The sequence below is a fragment of the Spea bombifrons genome, chromosome 2 (assembly GCF_027358695.1).
Source record: "Spea bombifrons isolate aSpeBom1 chromosome 2, aSpeBom1.2.pri, whole genome shotgun sequence".
In the NCBI taxonomy this organism is placed as follows: Eukaryota; Metazoa; Chordata; class Amphibia; order Anura; family Pelobatidae; genus Spea; species Spea bombifrons.
Genome location: NC_071088.1, coordinates 19475030 through 19496534, shown reverse-complemented (window position 1 = coordinate 19496534; position 21505 = coordinate 19475030). Strand labels below are relative to the sequence as shown.

Below are 21505 nucleotides of genomic sequence, written 5' to 3'. Positions count from 1 at the left end.
GAGGATTCTTATGAATTAGAAACCAAATTGTGGATAATTTAGGAGCAGCTATTTCAACTTCCCGTTCTTTGCCGGATTATTTCTCCCCTTTTAGAAGATGCTGGGTAAAGGGAGGTTTTTAGGGCAGGAGATGAATATTATCCATGTTTTGCCACTAGCCGCCACTAAACAGCAAATATAATAGTCCCTTACATCACACCAGATATTACAAAACAATTACAAAACCCAAGTCATAAGTAGATTCGGTAAATTGACTTGATGATGTCAGAAACTGTATATGTGCCGGTTCCTGGTTTTTCTCATTTGGTGCGTTCACCTGATCCTCATCCTGGTTCCACTAGATGAACTCATTAGTTTTTGGATCTTATATCTGTGACTTCTCATCCCCAGGAGTTTGAGATCGAACTGGAGGGATCCCAGTACCTGCGAATTCTCTGCTACGAAAAGTGCTATGATAAGACCAAGATGAACAAGGATAACAATGAGATTGTAGACAAGATCATGGGCAAAGGGCAAATTCAGGTAACGTACCAACGGGCTCAAAGGCAAACCACCACAAAGCATCCGTGTGTAAAGCAAACGATAGACTATGGGGTCTATTATCTAGTTGGGGGGCACAATCATTTTTAAAGATCACGTTGGTTTCTCGTGTCACGGTCATTAGCAGTTGGTCTCTGTTCTGCAGATTTTCAGCTTTAACATTACAGAAAATAAATGAATATAATCTAAATGAGACTGTATGCATTGGAAAGATCATTAAACGGATATCAGACAGGTCTTGCTCTGTAACAGTTTATGCAAAAAAGGCAGGCAGGCAGAAAGCTAATGTCTATTCTTTATATAATGCACCTATGTAATTGTTTAGTGGCTGGTGAATGTTACAGGGATATAGCCATGATTTGTGGTACACAGAAGGGTCACAGTGTGGTTCTGTTACTACACAGGAACCATTTTCATTCATCCATACCCAGAACACTCTTCATTTATAGTATCATCGTGTCGGGGACACAGAGGTATTCACACTCTTTGGGACACCTTGGGCAATCGGAATTGCAAACTATTCCAAAAATATCAATAACGTTGAATACATCTGTTATTTGTGATTGAGATTGAGTTGGGTTAAAATATGTACGAAACATAGAATTACTAGAAATGCTTTTTGGTTCGTTTTTGGTCCATTATTTTTTTCAGCATTAGTTTCAGCCAAAAATTATGTCGGGAACAAAATATGTTGCTCAGTGCCCACGTTTACTCTCGCCTACTCTCTTCCACTTTTGATCACTCTCTAAATGTTTCCCTATCTTCTCTGCTGATCACTTCCACATCTTCCGCCACGTGAACTGAGGGCTATATGGCGGTGCACTGCAGCGGCCCGTTTTGGCACCTGGGACTTTCTCGAGCCCTACGTTGGGCGCCAACTGTGTTGCTCCCAGGTTAAGAAAAATATAGATTAAGGATTGAAGATTAGTTAGATAGGTTAGGGAAAGGAGATGATAGAAGATGCGGAAGTGGTCTGCAGATAAGGTAGGGAAAGATTTAGAGAGTGTGAAGGAGTGCGAGTGAATGTGGACCCAGAGGGGGATCTTTCCTTGTTTTGGGGGATTCGTATGTACCGCAGAAATTCGGTAAATTTGCAATTTGTATGAATCTGAATGCACAAGTGTAATAATTACTATGCTGTTATTTTATGTTATTGCATCAAAATAATAAACCTAATAGAGCTATGAAAATCACGCTTTTTCAGCTTTAATTTCACTCATCCGATCACCCCGGTGTCAGCCCCATTATCCACAAATCTATACAAAGGGCTTCACCTGTGTTGTTCGAATACTTTGAGGCTTGAAGTACTGAGTTTGCATAGCTCTGGAACTTGATAGTCTTACCCCGGTTAATTTCCGGTGCCTGTTGAGAATGTTTCCAGCATGAGGGAAAATGTTTTCTTGTTTTTTTTTTTGTGGAGTATTGTTTATTGGTATCCACAGTATAAAGACATCATATTCTGCGGCTCTCTGCGATGGGGTAAAGGTCTTCTGATGTTTACCTTATCACGTAATGTAGTTAGAATTCAGCCCTAGTCATTGTTTCTATACCTTGTAACCTTGGAGTTTGGCTCAGCTTCCGCTTCTATACGATTCCCTTTAGGGAAAAAGCAAGAATGCAGTTAATTTCTCATTTCCCTTGGTAAAGAGGTTATGTAAGCGGCCGGTACCCTTTCCAAGGCCCCCTATGTAAATGCTTTCCTCCCACTGAACCGGGGTCAATGCATCGAGGTGATATGTACACGAGATAAATGTACGCTTTCCCTGCTATATTAAAAACCAGAGCTCAGACAGAGATCCCGGTTAAAGAGACCGTGTCTGCAATTTTCTCAATGTAAGCTCTGTAGGTTTTTAAAATTGGCACCTTAAATAAAAAGAAAATGAGTTATGTTTTCCACTGTGCAAAAGGTCCATTCGGGAAACATACACTTTATTAAGAAAAGAAAGATGAATAAATTAACACACAAATATATTCATATATAATCTGACATAATGTGTTCTCATTCACGTCTTTCTAAAAACAAATTCATTCATACGGTTTGAAGGTGATTTGTTGTCATCGCAATAAATTTGAGGGGGTAATAATAAACATAATAATGTTTAAAGGAATGCCTATTATATACAGTTCTGGTCTTCAGTTCCCGATGTAACAGAAGCTCAGTAAGATGATAAATTACGATAAACCATGCTGTTTGAACTGGTGGCTATCCGGATATTAGTGAAAACCATTTAATGGGTAAACCGGTTTCTTTATTATTATTTAGAAGACCTGGGATATCTTCTTCTGCTGACACCTCTTATTAATGTATTTAACGTGTTAACAGAATCAAACCTGTTTGTGCTTCATATAAATGGCTGTTTGTCCTTTAGCATTACCTCTATACAAATTGCTTGTGTTTGCTTTGTTTTATTAACCCCTTAATGACAAAGCCTATACACGTACGGGCTCAAAATGCATTGTTTTCAATGGGTTTAGGGACCGCCCATTGTCCTTAAGGGGTTAATATTACATTGCTTATCATGTTTTTCCAGACAGTGTTCCCATGTGTTGTCTTAGGAGGTGATCTAGTAATCTCTGTCGATGCCCTGCTGTTTATATCATTATCTCAGCGTACATAACTTCTCGGTGCCAACATCCTCATTCACTAAATTCCCACCATGATGAAATGATTTGTGAGCAGCGTTGGGGTGCAGAGGCTCCCTGTGAGAGCAGCGCAATGTGTTGTACGTGGCATTCAAATGATTAAACATCTTGAGAGTCTTGGTGAGTTAGAAAAGTTCCCAGCCCTGAATCCAAGGCACCCAAAATAGCTCTTTTTAAAGAGCGGTGTGTACTGTGTTTTATTTTTTGCTGGGTTAGCATGTGCTTTTTATGGATTTATCTGCCTCCTACCAACTGCTTCTTTAGAACAAATCTGCTATATGAACTGCACTAGGGGGCATTAAAGGTACACACCAGCCATCATATACACTTTAATGCGTATGAGATCTACGCCGCTTTATATATTACCTATTTTTTGCTTGGTGGTGGGATCTTGTTGGACCCCCTCCCGGAGTCAGAGAATATTGACGTATTAGTGCAGCACAGCTCTGATGTCTGTATAAAATTGATCTGAATGGCCATTTCTATTTAAAGGGAAAGAACTAATCCTATAATCGCTTTGATCGTTGTATGGTACTTTGTAGTCCTCAGTCAGTTAGGACAGTAAGAGAGGAAGGTGGTGGCCATATGGATAACCGCGATGATGTGCAATCAATAAACCCGCTTCTCACTCATCACTATATTGTTGAAGCTGCGGTGGTTACTGGTACTTTTTTATATGCATTATTTATGTTTTGTCCTTGATACAGTAACTCCCTTAAAACAGGGATGAATGTGACTAGTGCTTCTGTCTTTTTGGCAGTCCATAATTTTACTTAATTTCTCTTTCTGGAGCAACAATTCAGCCCTGATGCTTGTTATAGGGGAGAGTCTCTGTTTTAATTGTCCTTGAAACACCTTGTACATATTCATCCCTCTCCCCATCTTCTGCTGTCACAATTGCTGAATATGTGAAAGGGTCACAGCTGAGGCTGGCGTAAGAAGATTAATGCTTCTCCTGGTTGCATCTCAACGTTATGTCAATTTACTTGCTTGTCCAAAGCCACGTGTGCCTTGTTACATGGAGCAAGTAATGTGCGCCGTTCACGTCTGCACACCAGCCCCCCAAAGGCCAACAGGACAAACAAATCTATATTATTACTCGTCTCCGGGTGAATACGTCAGGGCATATGTGACCTATAAAGTTTAGGGCTTGATAGGGATATCCACCTGACATTGACTTGATTTCATGGTTAGTCTTTTTATTTGACAAGTAGGTGATTTCTGAATATTTCAAGTCTACATTATTATCTCATTTATATAGCGCAATTTAAGCAGCACTTCTTACAATGCATACATATTAGGGGAATGACAAAACTAGAATTGACAGACTATGACAAGCCGATACATTAGGTACATGGCATCATTTTAGAAATATCAATCAGCCGGTTAACCCCCCCCCCCCAGGATTATCTCAGTTGGCCAAGACCATTGTCCTCCTACCATGAAAGAGTTAAGAAAATAGCTTTCATAGTAAATGCCTAAGTAAGTAATTGTAAGTATAGATAAAATATTTATCCTACCATTGTCCCTTTATATTGTTACCTGATTAGCCAGTTGTGTTGAACGCAGGCAGCAAGAACCGTAAGGATGTATGATTATTATTATTATTATTGGCGTAAGTGGCTGTGTGTTAATGGACTAATAATACGTTTCTCGGTTAGAAAACAGTTATAGCGTTTTACTGCTTTTGAAAGAAAAATCGTGGCATTATGGAGTGCGGCCTCCGGGTGAGCTTCACAGTATGTATGTTTAAAAAATAGAAATAAATGGGTTTAAAAAATTGTGTGATAATTCATGCCATATGGTGGTCAAGAATTCTAGTTCTGTAAACTTAAAGTGTTAGACTGTATCATCTTTTTTGATTTATGTAAAAAAAAATCTGTAGTAAATCAAGCCATTTTGTGTTAATTTGCTTAAATTGCTCCTCTCTAAGTTGGATGCAGAGGGCTTTCCTTGGGTACGTGGGGATATTTTTGGAGCATTTGAATTGTTGAACATTTTGAGCTTTTCAGGAAGGGTTATATGCCAGTGATCACGGCTGCCTGACCATTATCTCTGCACACAAGTGTTCAGCAAACACAACATTACTTTGCTAATGAGCTCAGACATTGAACTCTGTGTTGCTGCATCTGAAGTATGCGTCTGTAGATCAGAGGGGCGAGTAACTGATGGGAAGGCATCCCATCTGCCTCATGGACACATCTGTCAAGCAAGCTCCCCCCTTCTGTGTTTCTACCCCTTACACTAACAGATCAGGGTCCTGACCTTTTATCCCAGCCATTTAAAGTCTTGTTTAGACTAAGTGCTGTCACTCCCAGGACGTTGATATGACCAGGGACAGATATAGCTGTAGCGAGACTGAGATACAAATGGTCTACATGGGTGGCTTGTGGGATGCTCCTTAATAGATTTGATACTGAGATGCGGAACGCTTCGTGGTTATGATGCAATGTGAACATAAAATGTGGGAGTTCTGGATCGCATATCTGAAAAGCAGAATCACTACTGCTAGTGTTGTGTGGTGGAGGCTTTTTATAACTTCATTCAAACTCTAATTTAACAGAATCCATGGGGGGGAAACCATTTACTTTCTAACTTTGCTGGCGTAATGGTTTAAATTGATCTCATCTTGAACAATTTAAAATGTATTTTAAGTTGCTTTTTATCTGTCCCAAACATTCCCAAGACCTGGACATCGTAACTATTGGAACGCCCCATAGAAGTGATGAAGTGAAATGGATCATGTGGAGGTCTCTGCCTTAAACCCAGTTGGAACTTGCAGAGATGGCAATGGATTACCAGCATCTTTATCCGCTGTCTCTTTAGTACCTAACCGAGCCCAATTTCTACAGCCAGTTTTGTTTTAACTCCCCTTCTTACAACAAGGGGAAGTCCGATCATGAAATACACGTGCTTTACAGATTCAGCAAAAATAAATAAATTATAATTAGATGAAGGAGCGCATCTGGGAACAAGTCGTACAGAGTGATTAGGCAACAGCCCTAAATGTTCCTTTGCTACATATTCCACTTCTTTGTTGAGAAAGCATAAAATACTACACTTATAATGCATGCAATCTTATTTAGCCCAACATTTTGGACTTGAGCTTCTCTATAAATAGATAACAGACAAGATAACTAGTTGAGCAATAGAGTGAAGTTGACTGACCCTCACTGAGAATGCCACAAGATTAAAGTCTGTCTAATGAGTTGTCATCAGCCATGAAAGGAATGCCTGCCCCTGATGTAATTGGTTTAAGTTATAGCATCATCTTACTCCTAGTATTTTGCTACTACAGCAAGAGTAGACAGGTAACAAAGGAGTCCCGGTCACCTTTAGCCCTTATGACGCCTTCCAGGCTGCACTCCTCCATAATGGTTTCTTAATTGGCGAATTTAAATGGAATGATACTTTCTCTCAACGTTTTTGTTTTTTGATCGTATGGCAGCAGGCAGATTATGGAGACCTTCCTGTCCCTTGCACAGGAATGTTAATGCTTTGCAGGGTTTAGGAAAGGCAATAAGAGGCATTCCAACCTAGATTGTTTGCCTGCCTCTCAGCCTGATTATTTCTGTTGAGCGTCAAACAAATGTAGTTAACCAAACAACCATCCTCAGACCCCGTCCTTTAAAGAAAAGTATATGGGGTTTTGTGTTATGAAAATAAATAGATTTCATATCCTAGTCTACGCTTACAGCACAAATACAGACATTAAGCCTTTGTGCGCCTTCTGGCTGCTCGCTGTGCATTAAACTGTATTGAACTTGTGTTGCTGTTTGCTTATTTTTTAATGTGACCCATTCTGTAGTGTCAGTTATTTCAAAAGGGAAAATAAACCATTACTATTCCCCGAGGAAGAAACCTTACAGCAATCTTGGTAAGGGAGCTTTTCCTTATGATATTTAGCAGAACCTGAGTACTAGAGTGGGCCTGTCAAACTGTAAGCTCTTGGAGATTTTGCACGCCCAACCTTTATGAAAAGTTGTAGGTTCTGTTATGCTAGATGCTAGTTTTAAAAAGTCCAGACCACTAGCCTGCTTTATTTTTTAAATCAATTATTATACAAAATTCTGTCTTTTCCTTCATTCCCTCTGTGATTCCCTGTCGAAGAGCCCAGTGCCTCTCCCTCCATCATTATAAATGTTTATTCCTCACTGAGAACAAGCGCTGGACCATACCATTGCGCATGCAGTGTTACCTAATTTTATCCTCGTGCCATGGTATAATACTAAATGTACAGAAGTTAGTGGCAGAGGAGTGGGGACCTTATTAAAGCATTAGACTGTGCCGCAGTCAGAGACAAAATTTGCCTTTGTACATAAAGGTCATAGAACGACTCTTGAAGGATAAAGCAGTATTTGCCCACTGACCTCTTATCAGACCCGCATCTGAGTTACAGCAGTGTTAAGGCATGCATTGCTCATCCTTCTGGCACTGAGAGGGACAATCAGCTTAGTCTCTTTAGACTGTTCAATGAAAAGATTGTCGCGTGTTGAATATGGAATAATGTGTTCAAGCTAGTTATATTTTGTTACATCACCCATACTTTATTGCTATATGGACGTTTAGCACTTAGATGTGTAGGACCTTATGGAAGGCTTAGATGATGTGCCGAGTAGGTTGCTTTGATGGTGACGCCGGGATGACAACTCGGCGTTGAGTCTATAGAAGCACTCTAAGTAAACACATTGGGTGTTATCTACGCCTGTCACCGAAGTCTGCCCGGCCTCTCGTGTCTTTGCCGTTGCTGGTGCTGGCCCATCTGGGAAGGAGGTCTGTGATTGCAAGCAGATGTGGCTTACGGGCAATTCTGCTGAAAAAAAAAAAAAAAAGATGTGGGCTTTTTAAATGTGGATTTCATTTGTCCCCTCAGCCCTCTCGTGGGATTGTATGAAAAATCTGTTGTTTTTTTTTCTTCTTGCCCTTAAAAGGTCATATAATTTCTGCCAATTCTGGAAGTATTTTATTTTAGCTTGCATGGGACATTTGTAGTTTTTAACTATTTGCTTTACTTACTCATGTGGTCTTATAGCCCAGGAGCAGAGGGAATGCAATGCTGTTATCTTTTTGCCAGCTCTTATTACTAGTAGAAGTTCAAATAAATAAATGCAAACAACTGGCTTAATTATTGTTTATGCAAAGGGATTTCATTTAACACTCTGGGTAAAAATGCTGAATGTTCTACACATATAGATGTACACGCACTAGGTTAAGGAGGCTTACAGAGATAGACGCTAGGCATCATGGGACTCATAGTCCGCTGTGACTGGAGCTGCGGGGTATCCTCATTCAGATCACTATTGGGTGATTACAGACTCTGCACTGCTTGTCAGAGATGGCCATCCAGCTTCTGGTTGTTTTTATAGTAGGGTATCCTTATTTTCACCCTATGTCCTGGATTAGTTGGCTATTTAAAGTATTCTAAGCTTTGTAACCGCAGTAGTTTGTACATTAATATCAGGGTCAGGTACCTATCCTGGCTCTACAGAATAGCTTCATCTATCATAGTGTATGTTAATTAAGGTGCTATCCTTCCACACCCAGGGTCATGTATTGTCAATGAGATCTGTCAACGGATGCACTGAGGGGCTTATAGATGCTGATGCCGTTTGTTAGAAACCAGTGCAAATCATGCTCCCCCCCATTATAAACTACTCTAAACTAAGCAGCCCCCCAGAACAAATGAGATTTAGCTTTTCCTCTGAACACTGACTTGAGCTGCCCTGCAATTCGTTCTTTGTCCCTGTTTTGGAAGGAAAATGTATCCCGTTGAAGACCCAAGTAGCTTTTGTTTGACTGCAGCTGTCCTTATCAGCTACTGTCAGGAGCTTGTATCGCGAGTGGCAGCGATCCCGTATACGAGACCAACTGTGTGCACGAAATGTACATGATAATAAATGTCTCCGGGTCTCCAGAGCACCAACATTCACTGGATCTTTTGTGCTCTGTAATATTATGCATAAATGCCTAAACTATTCTTTTTTTTGTTGTTGCCATAGGAAACACAATCTGTAAAATCACCCCGAATAGCAAAAACCCGCTCTTTAATTTAAATATGTTTGTGTCTTATCTTAGCTTTGCTACTTCAAAGAGTCAATTATAGACTTTAGAAGATCTGTTTAAAAAAAAAAAAAAAATCAATTTTTCTCTTTTTTTTTTTTTTTTTCTTTTCTTTATTTGGCTATAGTCCTTATGCTGCCGGATTTATATGAAGCTGTAACTCTGTATGTTCCAGAGAGACCTCAAAATGTACAATGGGCATTTGTGTAGCATTGTGCTACAAAACCTGCCACATACCTGGCTTGGAATAGTTTGTGTCCACTACATTTTTCCTCACCAGGGGTATTTAAATCCCAGGCGATGTAAAAAAAATTTCTACTTATCAAATGTTTAATGAAACGTAACCAATGTAAAAGTATTTTTGAAGTTATGAAGTAGGAGGCAGCATTAAATCATATTTCCATGGTATACAAACACTTCTTGCTGTACTCACGTGTTACATACAATAGTTGCAGTATTGTTGAGCTGAATGCAGCAAAGTGCAGTCTACAATTCTGCATCTCTGTGTAATGCGAGCCTGGGTCTGGGCAATGTATATAAAACCCGTCCTGAGTGAAAGACAAAGATGTGTATTCCTTCAGTATAGCCAGGACTTGTAGACTGTCCAAAAGATGAAAGCATACAGTTGAAGGTTCCTGTTTTGAAAAGTAATACTCGTTGCCTTGTGGCTTTCCTTGCACCCTCTGACTTGACCTCCTGTCCACAAAATTCTCCTTGAGAGCTGCCTGCCAGCCTGCATTGGGGTTCCAACCCTTAGAAGTAAACTGGTTTCAAACCTATTGCTCACTGACCCTGAACTGTTCATTGATCTTACCTTTTACAAAGAGTCGGTTTAGCTGCCATATTGTACCTGTTGATTCTCCAGTGTTTTGGCCCTTTATTATTATTGCTTTCTAATTTCTGAGTTTGTGGAACAGCCCTTGTGATACTGCACAGTAAGTTATCAAGTCCATTTGCGGAAAGAAGCTCTAGAAGGTGGAAGGCCGGTTCAGTAGCGTAATTAATCATGCAGCTTTGGCCACGTGGCACTAAGTTGAAGCCTGCTGTCTAAAACATGAAATGAGGTGTGTTAAAAGGTGGAGATACAGACACTGCTCCGCTTTGCTTGTTATTGTAAGTAAGCAATTTAAACACGGTTTAAACAGTGCTTTCCCTTTGCAGAGAATGTTGCAAAGGAAATGCTGTCCAAGTCCAGTAAGCTTCTGTTGCAGGATAAGCTTGCCCGGCCCTCTGTTAAGTGTCGATACATGAGTAAGATTTCTCCAAAGTCGTCTTACCAATTACATTGTACATTATGCAGGGCCAGCTCAGCTCTGCCAACTTTGGCCCTTTATAATGAATTGTGAAACGAGTGTTTAAACCACAACTCTACTGGGAACTCTATTAGTGAATAGACTTTTGACATCAGTATTCATTTGGTGGGATTAGAATTTTTTGTTTGGGTTTTTGCTGCCATAGCATTCTAAAATGTATTAAAATGTTTGATCCATCTAACCATTGTCCTAGCTACTTCTAGGTTGACATATGATGTGACCCCAGGCCAAGGGCATCAGTCTAAGTTCCTGGTATAATGTCTGACCGTTCCAGATTTCTGTAATATTTTCTGAAGTGCTGTAATAATATGCCCTATATACAACCTAATCACCATAACGTAAGACGTTATCTAGTGCTTGTGTGATAGGAAGGGCTCCCACAGCTTCTGCTGGATTGTTATACTGTTATTTATTGACCGATAGAATACGGGCAAAGTGACCGCTCGTTGATTGAAAGAAATGAGAAACGTTGCAACTTGGAAGTGTTTGTCAGCTAGAGTTAAATGCATTAAACGGTTGATGATCATGAGAACATCTGGCAACTCTGTATCTTTCTCCATCACTATCTTGTCCCCCTTAACACCCTCACAAGCATGTAAAGGCTTGATGATTGCAAATATAATGTACAAATTGTTACTATATATATATATATATATATATATATATCTACACGTAATCATTATTCCAATCATTTATTGAATGGGCCTCTGAGTTTAGTTTCTTTAAAAAAAATTGAATTAGTTTACCCTGCTAAAGTAGTCGTCGTGCTGGTAACGTTTTTTTGTTATAGTATTGTGGCTACATAATCCAGAGAAAAGTAATCTCTGGTCACCTTAATCATCATAAAATGTCAGTGTAACAATTGATACACCTCTATGGGCATCTGGAATGTGGTTTCATTGGCCAGGTTCCACTGGGATAGAAATAACATCCAAGTGGAAATGAATGTAATAAAAAGCCAGGAGTATAGAATGTGAGCAGCCTGCCGTTAGAGGAAAGGTTCTGTCTGACCTCGTTTCTCGTTCTTGCGTTTTTCCATGGATGGGAGGATTGGCTGGGATTTCCTTAGCCGCTCTCGCGTAGCCAGCTGCCAACTGGCAGATTGCTGTGTGCATGAAGGCATGTTCATAGTGTGTGACACCTCCATTACCCCTGTAAAGAAAGGACTGGAGGTGTTGGGCTGTGCTGGAAACACTGCATTTGTGTAAATTGCCTGCAGTATAATTTCTACAGGAAAATGTCTTTTCTCCTGAGCCTGACGTGACCTTGGTGGAGAAAATTTCTCAGTAACATGGGTTATTTGGCATTTCAAATATTTATACAGGCTAACTTTATTAGATATGGATATCTGCTGTTGAAGCAACACATTTTGCTATCCTATATTTAAGCATTATATACCGCACATTTCTGGGTTTTATTTTAACCCCCTTAGTGCTGCGGTGCATACTTGGTTTGCAATGCTTTTCCAGTAAAATGGTTCTTTAAGAGTTAAGGGGGTTGAGTTTTGCTGATGGGAGGAGTAAGCAGGAGGAGGCTGCCTTTTGAACCCCCTTCTGTAGTGCTCTGGGCTCAGTTACATGTAGTAGAGGATGGTGAGCGCCGGTATTCTGCTATCAGCTGTCTTCTGTTTACTTTGAGTTGGACGCTAAGCTGTGGTTCCGGTATATGCTGACTGGCATACCTCTCCATCGATTTGTTCTTGTGCAAGACCCATCCATGAGGCGTGACGGACACAGAGGGAGCAGTGACCAGCAGGGTGGGAAGCCAGAAACAAGTCTCCTTTGTGCAGGTGTTTGAAGTGATCCGTAGGGGAGAGTGACCTAAAGGAAATCGCCCGGTGATAACGTTCCAGATTATTTCATATCAGAAGGACGGAAGAGCGCAGCTGAACATGACGGAGGTTTTAATGCAGACAGACTGCAATCTGAACTCAGTATGTGAACACCTAGAACATTGCTGCTTGGACAGGTTACAAGAGCCAGGGGCCAAACGCCCCGCCAACACAGGGGCCCGACTATGGGGCAGAGTCCGCAACAAGCTGCTAAGGCAAAAGGTAAAGGAAAATTATATGGGGCTTAGTCTAGTACCCTCTTGTGTATTTTTGTTGCTGACTGGTTCGGAGTCTGCTAAGCAATGCAAACTACTAAAGCAAATCACAGAACTTTGTTGAAGTAACTGATTGGGTCTTATGTTTACTTTAAATTGATAGCAAAATTCAGAGCAAAACACAAGTCGTGCTTTTAAAGTTGAAGCCTTTGTGTTTTGCTCACCTATCTGTTATTTGTCCGCATTACGTTTCACTGGGTAAACTACTAACGTTGTAATTCTCATGAGTAGAACCAATTCCACCACCATTGCAAGTTGCCTTGGGTCCATTAAGTAAGGTTGTATGGTTTAAATGTATAACAAGGGGTAGTCGGGAGCTTCTTTGTTTTATCAGTAATAAAATGAGGCAGTGATAGTCTCTTTCTGTGTTCTGTCTTGGTTCCTGCATGAATTCCCGTTTGAGCTGTTAATAATTGAAGACATCTGTACATGAGTGAGAGCTTTCTTTTTTCACACAAGGGTTTGATGTTTCAGAGGGTTTGACATCCTCTGCTCTATTGGACTACAATTACCATCACTGTTGGCTGACTGAGAGCAATGGGTGTTCAAAAACAGCAGGATGGTCGCACGTTCCTCAGACTTCACAGTGAATTACCTAGAAGTAGTGAAGATCCTTATAGCTTAAAAGGTGAACCATTTAGTCTGTTTTTGAAATGTAATATAACATGCGCGTGGTAAATGTGAGCTGCTTCACTGCCGGACTGTTCCATGGAGTCTAGATTCAGTTTGAGAAATCATTGGCACGCGTGGTCTTTTTAGACGGTAGAAAAAGATGCTTTAGAGCAGACTTCTGCTAAATTTGACTTTGAATACTGCAGCTTATTCACTAAAGGCAGAGTTGACAGGAGAGTTATGTATAATGACTTCAATATACATTAAGGAGTTATGAACCCAATGAGCTTTTGGCTCGAGGATAAGCTTGTCTGGCCCTCTGTTAAGTATACTTAAATGAGTAAGATTTCTCCAAAATATTCTCACCTGTTAATTTATACATTATGCAGGGCCCTTCATGCTGGGGGAACTTGCCAGTTTTGGCCCTTCATAATGAATTGTGAACATCTAACCATTGTTACCATCTCTGCATACAGCAAAAGTACAAGCTTAAAAATACTAATAGTTCCTGCTAACATAGTATTAAATGATCATAAATGATCTACATCCTAGCCAAAGCAGACCAAGTCAAGTAAATGCAGTTTGGGTCCCTAATTAAGCAATTTAACAATATTTTGCCCATCACAGATTTGTTGTTCTGCATCAATTCCTCATTATAGTGAGTATAATAGAAACAAGGCTGAATGAAGCTGAGGACTGGTGGAAGCCGTCACCGATTGTGGAATGTCCAGCTGTTATAGTGGAATCCGGACTGAGATCTGGCATGTGTTGTCCTCGGACCCATTCATGTGAAGGACCTCGGTACATTGAGAGCCAGATGCTTTGTGTACGGAATAGTAGACATATTTTTCATCTTGCAGCTGCTCTATGGACAGTACACACAATGTACAGATTGAAACTGACCTTTTCAGGGTTAACAAATGTCTATAGCTTTTATGGGTTTGAATAAGTTTTGGTTTGTGAGCTGCTCAGCTTAAACTTCAGTCCTTCCATGCTGCATTTTATAGAAAATACAGATTTTCAGGAATAATTCTATATTCTTAAGCGTATACAAGATTACACCACTGATAATCGACCCCTGTGGACTTCTGTTGATGGTATGATATGCGTTTCCCTGTTTACCAAGTCCAGGATTGAAAATATAATCTTCACTTGCTTGTGACATAAATCCGTGTTTTATAAATGTGTTGTCTCTTCAATATTTCTAAATGTCATTTACTCAGCTGCTGTCTTTGTATCTGCACTATTCATTTAATACAAGCACTTCTATTAGAGCTGTTAGTTGAGTAATATGCTGCCCTCTGGGACTACAACTCTCATTACTAAATTAAAACAATGGGTGTATTGTACAGCCAGTTGCAAAACAATTTGTGGTGAGGAACATATTGTACAATAGTCACCCCTCTGTCTCCAAAGAGTTAAACCAGTCACAGATTTACAAGGTAAAGTCCTAATGTGGGAGAGGAAAGGGGTTTAATATTTTGCATAGCAATTGAATGAATGTTTGGTTAATTTAGACAAACGCAAAGCTCAGAATTCATCCATCATCTGATTTAAGGAGCTGTAGTTACAATTATGAGGCAATCGGCAATGTATCTGCATGTCTCTGGACCCCATGAGTCAACAGGTGTTCATGAGCATATGGAGAAAGTGATGTCACTGATGATGTCAGAGTCCTAGGAAACAACACAGCCAAGGTCAGCAGACTGGAATGAATCATGTTGGTCCGGTTCACTGTGAAAGTAAGGTGCGAGCGGTCGTGAGTCACATAGCTGGAAACCAATCTCTCTTCCATGAATGCGGCAAGAGTTTCATTGCTGCATTGGAATGACCTGTAGGAGTCTGTACTCAGTGAGTGAGTACTCAGCACAGCACCCTCCATTTATATATAACAGTTTGCACAGCGAACAAACAGACGTCTAAAACATGGTTAAGTAGCGCTGTTTCCTACTTGTTTAACATATCTCATCCTTCCAGAAAATCTAATAATTCTAGCAGACTGCCAGAAGTGTAGAACGTACTTTTCCTGTCATCCCAGACTGCATTCCATCCAAACCCTGGTAATGATGCCAAATTATTTAATATATTCACTGAGTAGGGAAGCAATAACATCTCTGCAGTACTTTTACCACCTGAATATGCCAAACTTACAACGTAAATTGTGCTAATCTTAGCCTCTGGCACTTACAGAGTTAAAATTAATTTCTAGCATAACCCTTAATGCGTTGTGACAGGTCATCGTAACGGCCCCCAACATATCGAAAACACATGGAGCAATTTCCATACCTGAACATATTTCCGTTCTGGATTTTTAAGATGTTTTCTTTTGACCTCACTCTAAAATTAAGGCTAGGAAAAATATTAAATACTTTAATATGCTAAGTCATTTCATTTATGAACAAACCCCTGCTTTGGAATTTTGTTTCCAAGGTAATCGACTATTATAATTTAACAATTTTCTCAAACCCCCCCATTATTCCACCATTTTATAATATAGATTCTATAATGAGTGTATGTTTTTAGTAATTTTCCAGACTTTGATTTAAGCTGATCTTCCATTCCAGACTGAGCTTATTCTCTGGGACCTCAGAGTCCTTTTCCTTCCAGTGATGATTATACGTGGTATGGGGGTGCACGGTGCAATTGATGAGTGCAATTTGGTTGAAGGAAGCAGATCTCCAGATCTCTTGAAATGTTGGATCATGGGTTTTCATGGTTTGCTGAACCCCTTTCAATGATAACTGGTGGTATTTCCATCAGTGGAAACAGATCTGTTACAGCCAAGGATGTGTTGCCCTCAAACCTCCATAGCTTAAACATCATTAAAGCATATGGCTTGCAGAATATAGAGCTGCATCCGTTCAGGTCTCAAATCCAGACATCCTCCTCTTTGTACATTTGCTAATTGTAAATGTGCGGTGTGTGACTTTAGAATTGCATTTACACAAACCAGCTCTAATAGCTTTACCGAATTTCCTCCCCAGCGCTGACAACAGCCAGTATAATTGGAAACATGCACAGGGCACTGGTTTCCTGGTTGGGATTGCTGTTTCTGAAAGCTGCAACCGTTTCCATGCTGTTTCTAAACCTGCTAAATCATACAGATCTGAAAATTATACAGGGAAACATGTAAAGATGCTGAAAAAATGCCTGTGCAGCGCAACCTCGGTGTTAGAGGTCCACACATGAAGCAGGGAAGCCCTGTCCATGTATGCTGTATCCACAGGCAGGGTATTCCTGAACTTTACCACCCTCGCTGTGAATAAAAACGTCACTCAGCACTGTTATCAACCATTGGCAAAATTCTTGCGAGGAGTCAGTGGGTAACGCGCCATTCATATTTATTCATCAAATAAAGTACCGGCTCCAACCAAGTAGTAATCTGGGAGCATTGGAAGCGTATTCTTCATTTAATTTTTACAGGTCGTGAAATGTAGTGAGCACGACTTGCCTCCTAAAGAATAATTCCAGGTATGCCTGTTTAAAATAATCTTATTCCACCAGAGCCAGCAAATATAATATTTAACACAGTAATAAGTACAAAGGCAGATGGGCATGCATGTTTACCAGGTGTGCAGCACCATGAACTGAGGTAGCAACGTGCTCTGTTGAGTCGCTAATTGGGTTTTTGATGGATAACTGGGTGTCATCAGCTGGTCATTTGGATATATAAGAAGTATTCTATTCCTCCTGCTATACGTGAATACCTCCTTTGTTCTGTGTACCCTTGAGAGAGGCGCGCAGGGGAAGCTGCAGTGCATTAAAGAGCACTACCTGCTGACTCAGGAGAGCTGCTCGTCTTAATTGCAGTTACTGGAGCTTGTTAGTTGCGCATGCAAAAAAAACATCAAAATCCAATACCCTTTAAGCATCCCTTTGAAGTCTCTTAGGATGGGAAATCTTAGCCATTTGCTCTTGGTGGACAGGCCCTGGAGAATGCATGTCAATGCATTCTATTTAAATCAAGTATGTTAATGTAATTTTAAACTATTGCACTAAATATTACTATGGAACATGTATTAGGGGGGAAAGCCGTTTCAAGGTAAAGATTTAGTAGAGAACGTGGTATAACAAGTTTGTGAGCAGGTCATGAGAGACTATCGTTATACTGACTGGTTGTAGGAAATTGCAGGCTGTCGCTACATCTCATCATTCATGAGACCTGAGCTCGGGGCTTCCCAGATTCCCAAGTCTCATTAGAGCACAAAACCAGGTTTAGTCACCACAGCCTTCAGCGTGAAAAAAGTGTCCAAATCCCCTCTTAAAGCAAACATACAAAACATTAAACTATATGAATAAAAAGAAATCCAGAATACAAATAAATGGTGCACAGAAAGTACCCTCGTTTATCAGATGAGCTTGCTATATTGTGCTCCCTTCAAACCACCACCGACTGATCATTTTTGGGGTTATTTATATTATATAATGGTTGAGGTTAAAACCACTGGCTGCCCAAACTGAAATAAATATTTAGCCTTTTGTAACACAGATGGGGGATTTTATCCAACAGGGGATCCCATAGATCTTCCATCTAGTGAATGGGGACCTTAGAATAACATTTGAGGTTTTGGTTTGCACTTTTCATATCATAGGGCATAAAATAATATACAATAGACTATTTGACCATGTTATACTTTGTTAAAAATATCGTTTTTTCCGGCTGCATTTTCAGTTGCTTTGCGGTTACTTTTTCTCCTGATTGCTTGATTCCCCGAGACTCGATATTATCTACTTGAACATCTGTCTGTAAATAAATAAAACGCCGGCACAGTGAAGATCTGAAGTCGTGGAAGCCTTTGGTCTCTGATTTAAGAACATAGTGTTTCCATAATAATGCTCCTTAAATAGCCAGAGGTCTTTCAGATCAAGACCTGTTATGTCGGCAATCAAAGGAAAGCATGCTTCGCCGAGACCGTTACCTTATTCAGCTCAAAACTGGCATCTGGGGCAGCTTGTATTTCAGACGCCGCACATCACGGCAAAAACCATTGGAAGCTCCGTTTTCTAGATGATCTATTTTATGAACCCCTCACCCTTTATGTGCCGTGGATCAACTCACATAATCAAGTATACCAAACAGATAGTAAACCTAAATGCGTAAAACTCTGTATACTATATATATATAGATTGTACATACACATCACTTTTAGAGTATCACCATGTTGTAGTTACCTGCTAGTGTAGTTATTGTACTGAAATAACTTTTCATTATATTATGCTATGGGATAAGAGCAAAAAAAGGTACTGATAGAAAAGTGGTTTTTTTCCCCATTTTGATTACTATGGACAGGAAAGGAAATTCTCCAATATCCCAAATTCACTTAAGATATCTTTTACAAGGAGTCCAAGTACTGAGTATATTGCGTGTATCTGCTCTATCCAGCATCTTATTTAAATCCGTCATAAAGTGCTGGCCGGCAGATTTTTCATGTACTCAGTCGCATCAAAGCTGTACTGACTTTATCCATCTGTTCAGCACGGATGCCACAAGCCAGGGAATCAAAAATCAGCTGTTGGCTCATCTGGACAGTTTTAGATTCCAAAAATGTAATGCAAAGAGGTATAGTGGGCTTCGCTGGGGTATTGCAGACAAGCCCTGCTAATACCATATAGCAGTCGGTTCACAATCCCTGTAGTATGCAGTTTTTCTGTTCAGGGATTTTTTTGTTATAAAAGATACTTAAAATTTCATAGAAAATTAGGTTCTAACTTAAATGGGTGGCGTTTTTATACCTAAAAATTAGAAGGGAGATTAGTGTTAATGTTATATTGTCGTTTCTGTGGAATAACCTTACAATACAGGTGATGTATGAGGTGTTTCAAAAAGCTTCATGGCATGAATACCACTCCAAGCGGTAACGCGATTGGGAAACGTGATCTTTCCATAGGGTTTGGACAGGCCGGGAACGTAAATCTATATTTTTACATAATTCACAGATTAGTATATATGCTGCACTGTAGCCATGAATACTCTTTACTTTGTGAAGCATGTGCCTTTAGAATGCACCAGGTTTTATCACATTTTCTTACAAAATACGTAAACTCCACTTTTATCTATAAAAAAGGCTGATATAAAGAAAATAATGTTAATCTTGTGTCTTGATAAACCGTTCTGAGCAACATTTCCATTCGCAATAACATTTGTGTCCTGTTAAACTGGATCTATCACCTAAGAAGGTATTACAATCAACAAACTAAGTCTTTAAAAATAATATATATTTATTAATGCATCAATAGTGTATGAGAACACAAAAAAGCGGTATGCATATTAGAAGCGAGTGTATTGTGTAATGAGCTGTGATGTCATCGCCAGCATATACATCATATTAATGCACAGGCTATAGCAGGAGCCACTGCCCAGACTCCAGTCCTCAATGTGGATTTTTTCTTATTCCACAAACCTCGGGCAAAATAAACCGTGACAGGAAATTACTGGATGCCTTTCCCAGGGGTTATAAATAGACTAGAATCTGTTTGGTTATTGAAATGGAAAACTTGAACTTTCAAAACAGAGCCCATGTTTATCCCAAGGCTAATTGGATGGGAATAGATCTAGCGCTGCCGTCTTTGGGAAAGACTTGCTCTCTCCCGGACAGGTGTAAAAGGCACAAATCGCTGCGGCTCCTTTGGCTCCGATGACATATCTTAGCTTTGGTTCCAGATGTGCTCGCCGCTTTTTTTATATGCTTTATTACTGGAGCCTTTCTGCTACTACACTACAACTCCCACAGCCCTAAGCCAGAAACGGCGGTTACCCTAAGCCACTGTGCAACAGTTTGTATTACCTGGGTGCAGTACAATAGTGTATTTGTTGTAGATACTTATGGTTATAAGAACAGTGAAAATGGTGTGCAAGTCATGCCATTTCTGAAAATGTCTATTAAAAATACTTTCCAAACAATGTAAATAGAGAGAGGACTCCTCCACGTGCTGACGCTCCGTCTCCTTGCAGTGCGGGACCAGGCCGGCTCTAATCATTTAACAGGCTGTGACTATTTGTTTTGTCGTAAATTTCAATTTAAAGCTTAATAATGGAATTGTGTCTTTCAGCTGGATCCACAGGCTGTCCAGAGCAAGAACTGGCACATGGACGTGATCGAAATGAACGGGGTAAGTCCAGAGGGTCAGGGTGTTAATGTGATCCGCTCTGTAGAAAGTGTTAGGCATTCGATGCACTGTGTGTATTACTGTTAACACTATAAGTACAGCACGGTTTGTATAAATGTTGCTATAAAAGTATAATAAATCTGTAAGGTGCTGGTCAGATAACAAAAACTATCCACAAAGTACATGCACAAGACTTCAAACTCAGTTACTTAATTGTGTTTTGTCACATTGTTCTTATGTTATAATAAACATGCGTGGCTGCGTGCAATGATTTTTGTTGCGCCATTGCAAGTTAGCTATAAACCCGATTCTGCTGCAAAACTGCGCAACAAGAATCCCAGTAAATAATAACAGCCCCCCATTATATGCTGTGCTGCTTTCCCATTATACTATACAGCAAAAGGTTATGGCCGTGTGTTAGAGGTCAGTAGAGCTTTATTAATGTATTAGTAATGACTACCAAGAAGTGAAATAACCACAACTTGTTATCCCTAAGTGCTTCAGCATTGAGCTTTAGCCGTGGCTTTGAGTAAGTTAATATACTCATGATGGGTTCTTGTTCTTTTATCCATCTCTAGATTAAAGTGGAGTTTTCCATGAAGTTCAGCAGCCGGGATATGAGTTTGAAAAGGACGCCCTCCAAAAAACAGACCGGGGTGTTTGGTGTAAAAATAAGTGTCGTGACAAAGTAAGTGAAGGCTTCCTTATTCCATGTCGTATTTTCAGAACTCTCATTAAATACAATGTGCCGTTCTACTGTGACTTCCCCAATTAGAGTAGAAGTCCTTGTCAATGTCACACAGTTCATGCACACCCCATGCGTTGGGCTTGTTAGTGATCCTCTAATGAGCCATATTCTTATCTTTCCAGACGCGAGCGCTCCAAGGTGCCATACATTGTGCGTCAATGCATAGAGGAAGTGGAGAAAAGAGGAATTGAAGAAGTTGGAATTTACCGAATATCCGGCGTTGCCACAGACATCCAGTCCTTGAAATCTGCGTTTGATGCCAGTGAGTTGCTGATTCCTCGATAATTTATTATTATTATTTATAATTAGTAAATATGTTAATTTCTTAACACCCTTCTAATGTTTGTAAGTTATAATAAACATTGAATTCTGTAAC

The 21505-nt window shown here is 40.0% G+C and overlaps 1 protein-coding gene across 6 annotated transcripts in view; it reads left to right on the top strand.

Annotated features, from left to right (window-relative positions):
• ABR (ABR activator of RhoGEF and GTPase) overlaps positions 1-21505 on the top strand; it is a 129090-nt gene that overhangs the window by 103361 nt on the left and 4224 nt on the right. For 5 of the 6 annotated variants that reach the window (XM_053457017.1, XM_053457018.1, XM_053457020.1 and 2 more), the window contains 4 exons: positions 391-522; positions 20325-20384; positions 20960-21069; positions 21252-21391. In XM_053457017.1, coding sequence (XP_053312992.1) covers positions 391-522; positions 20325-20384; positions 20960-21069; positions 21252-21391 — 442 coding nt within the window. Of the gene's footprint in view, positions 1-390; positions 523-12122; positions 12610-20324; positions 20385-20959; positions 21070-21251; positions 21392-21505 lie in introns of those variants that run through there. The other variant, XM_053457023.1, reaches the window with a different exon arrangement.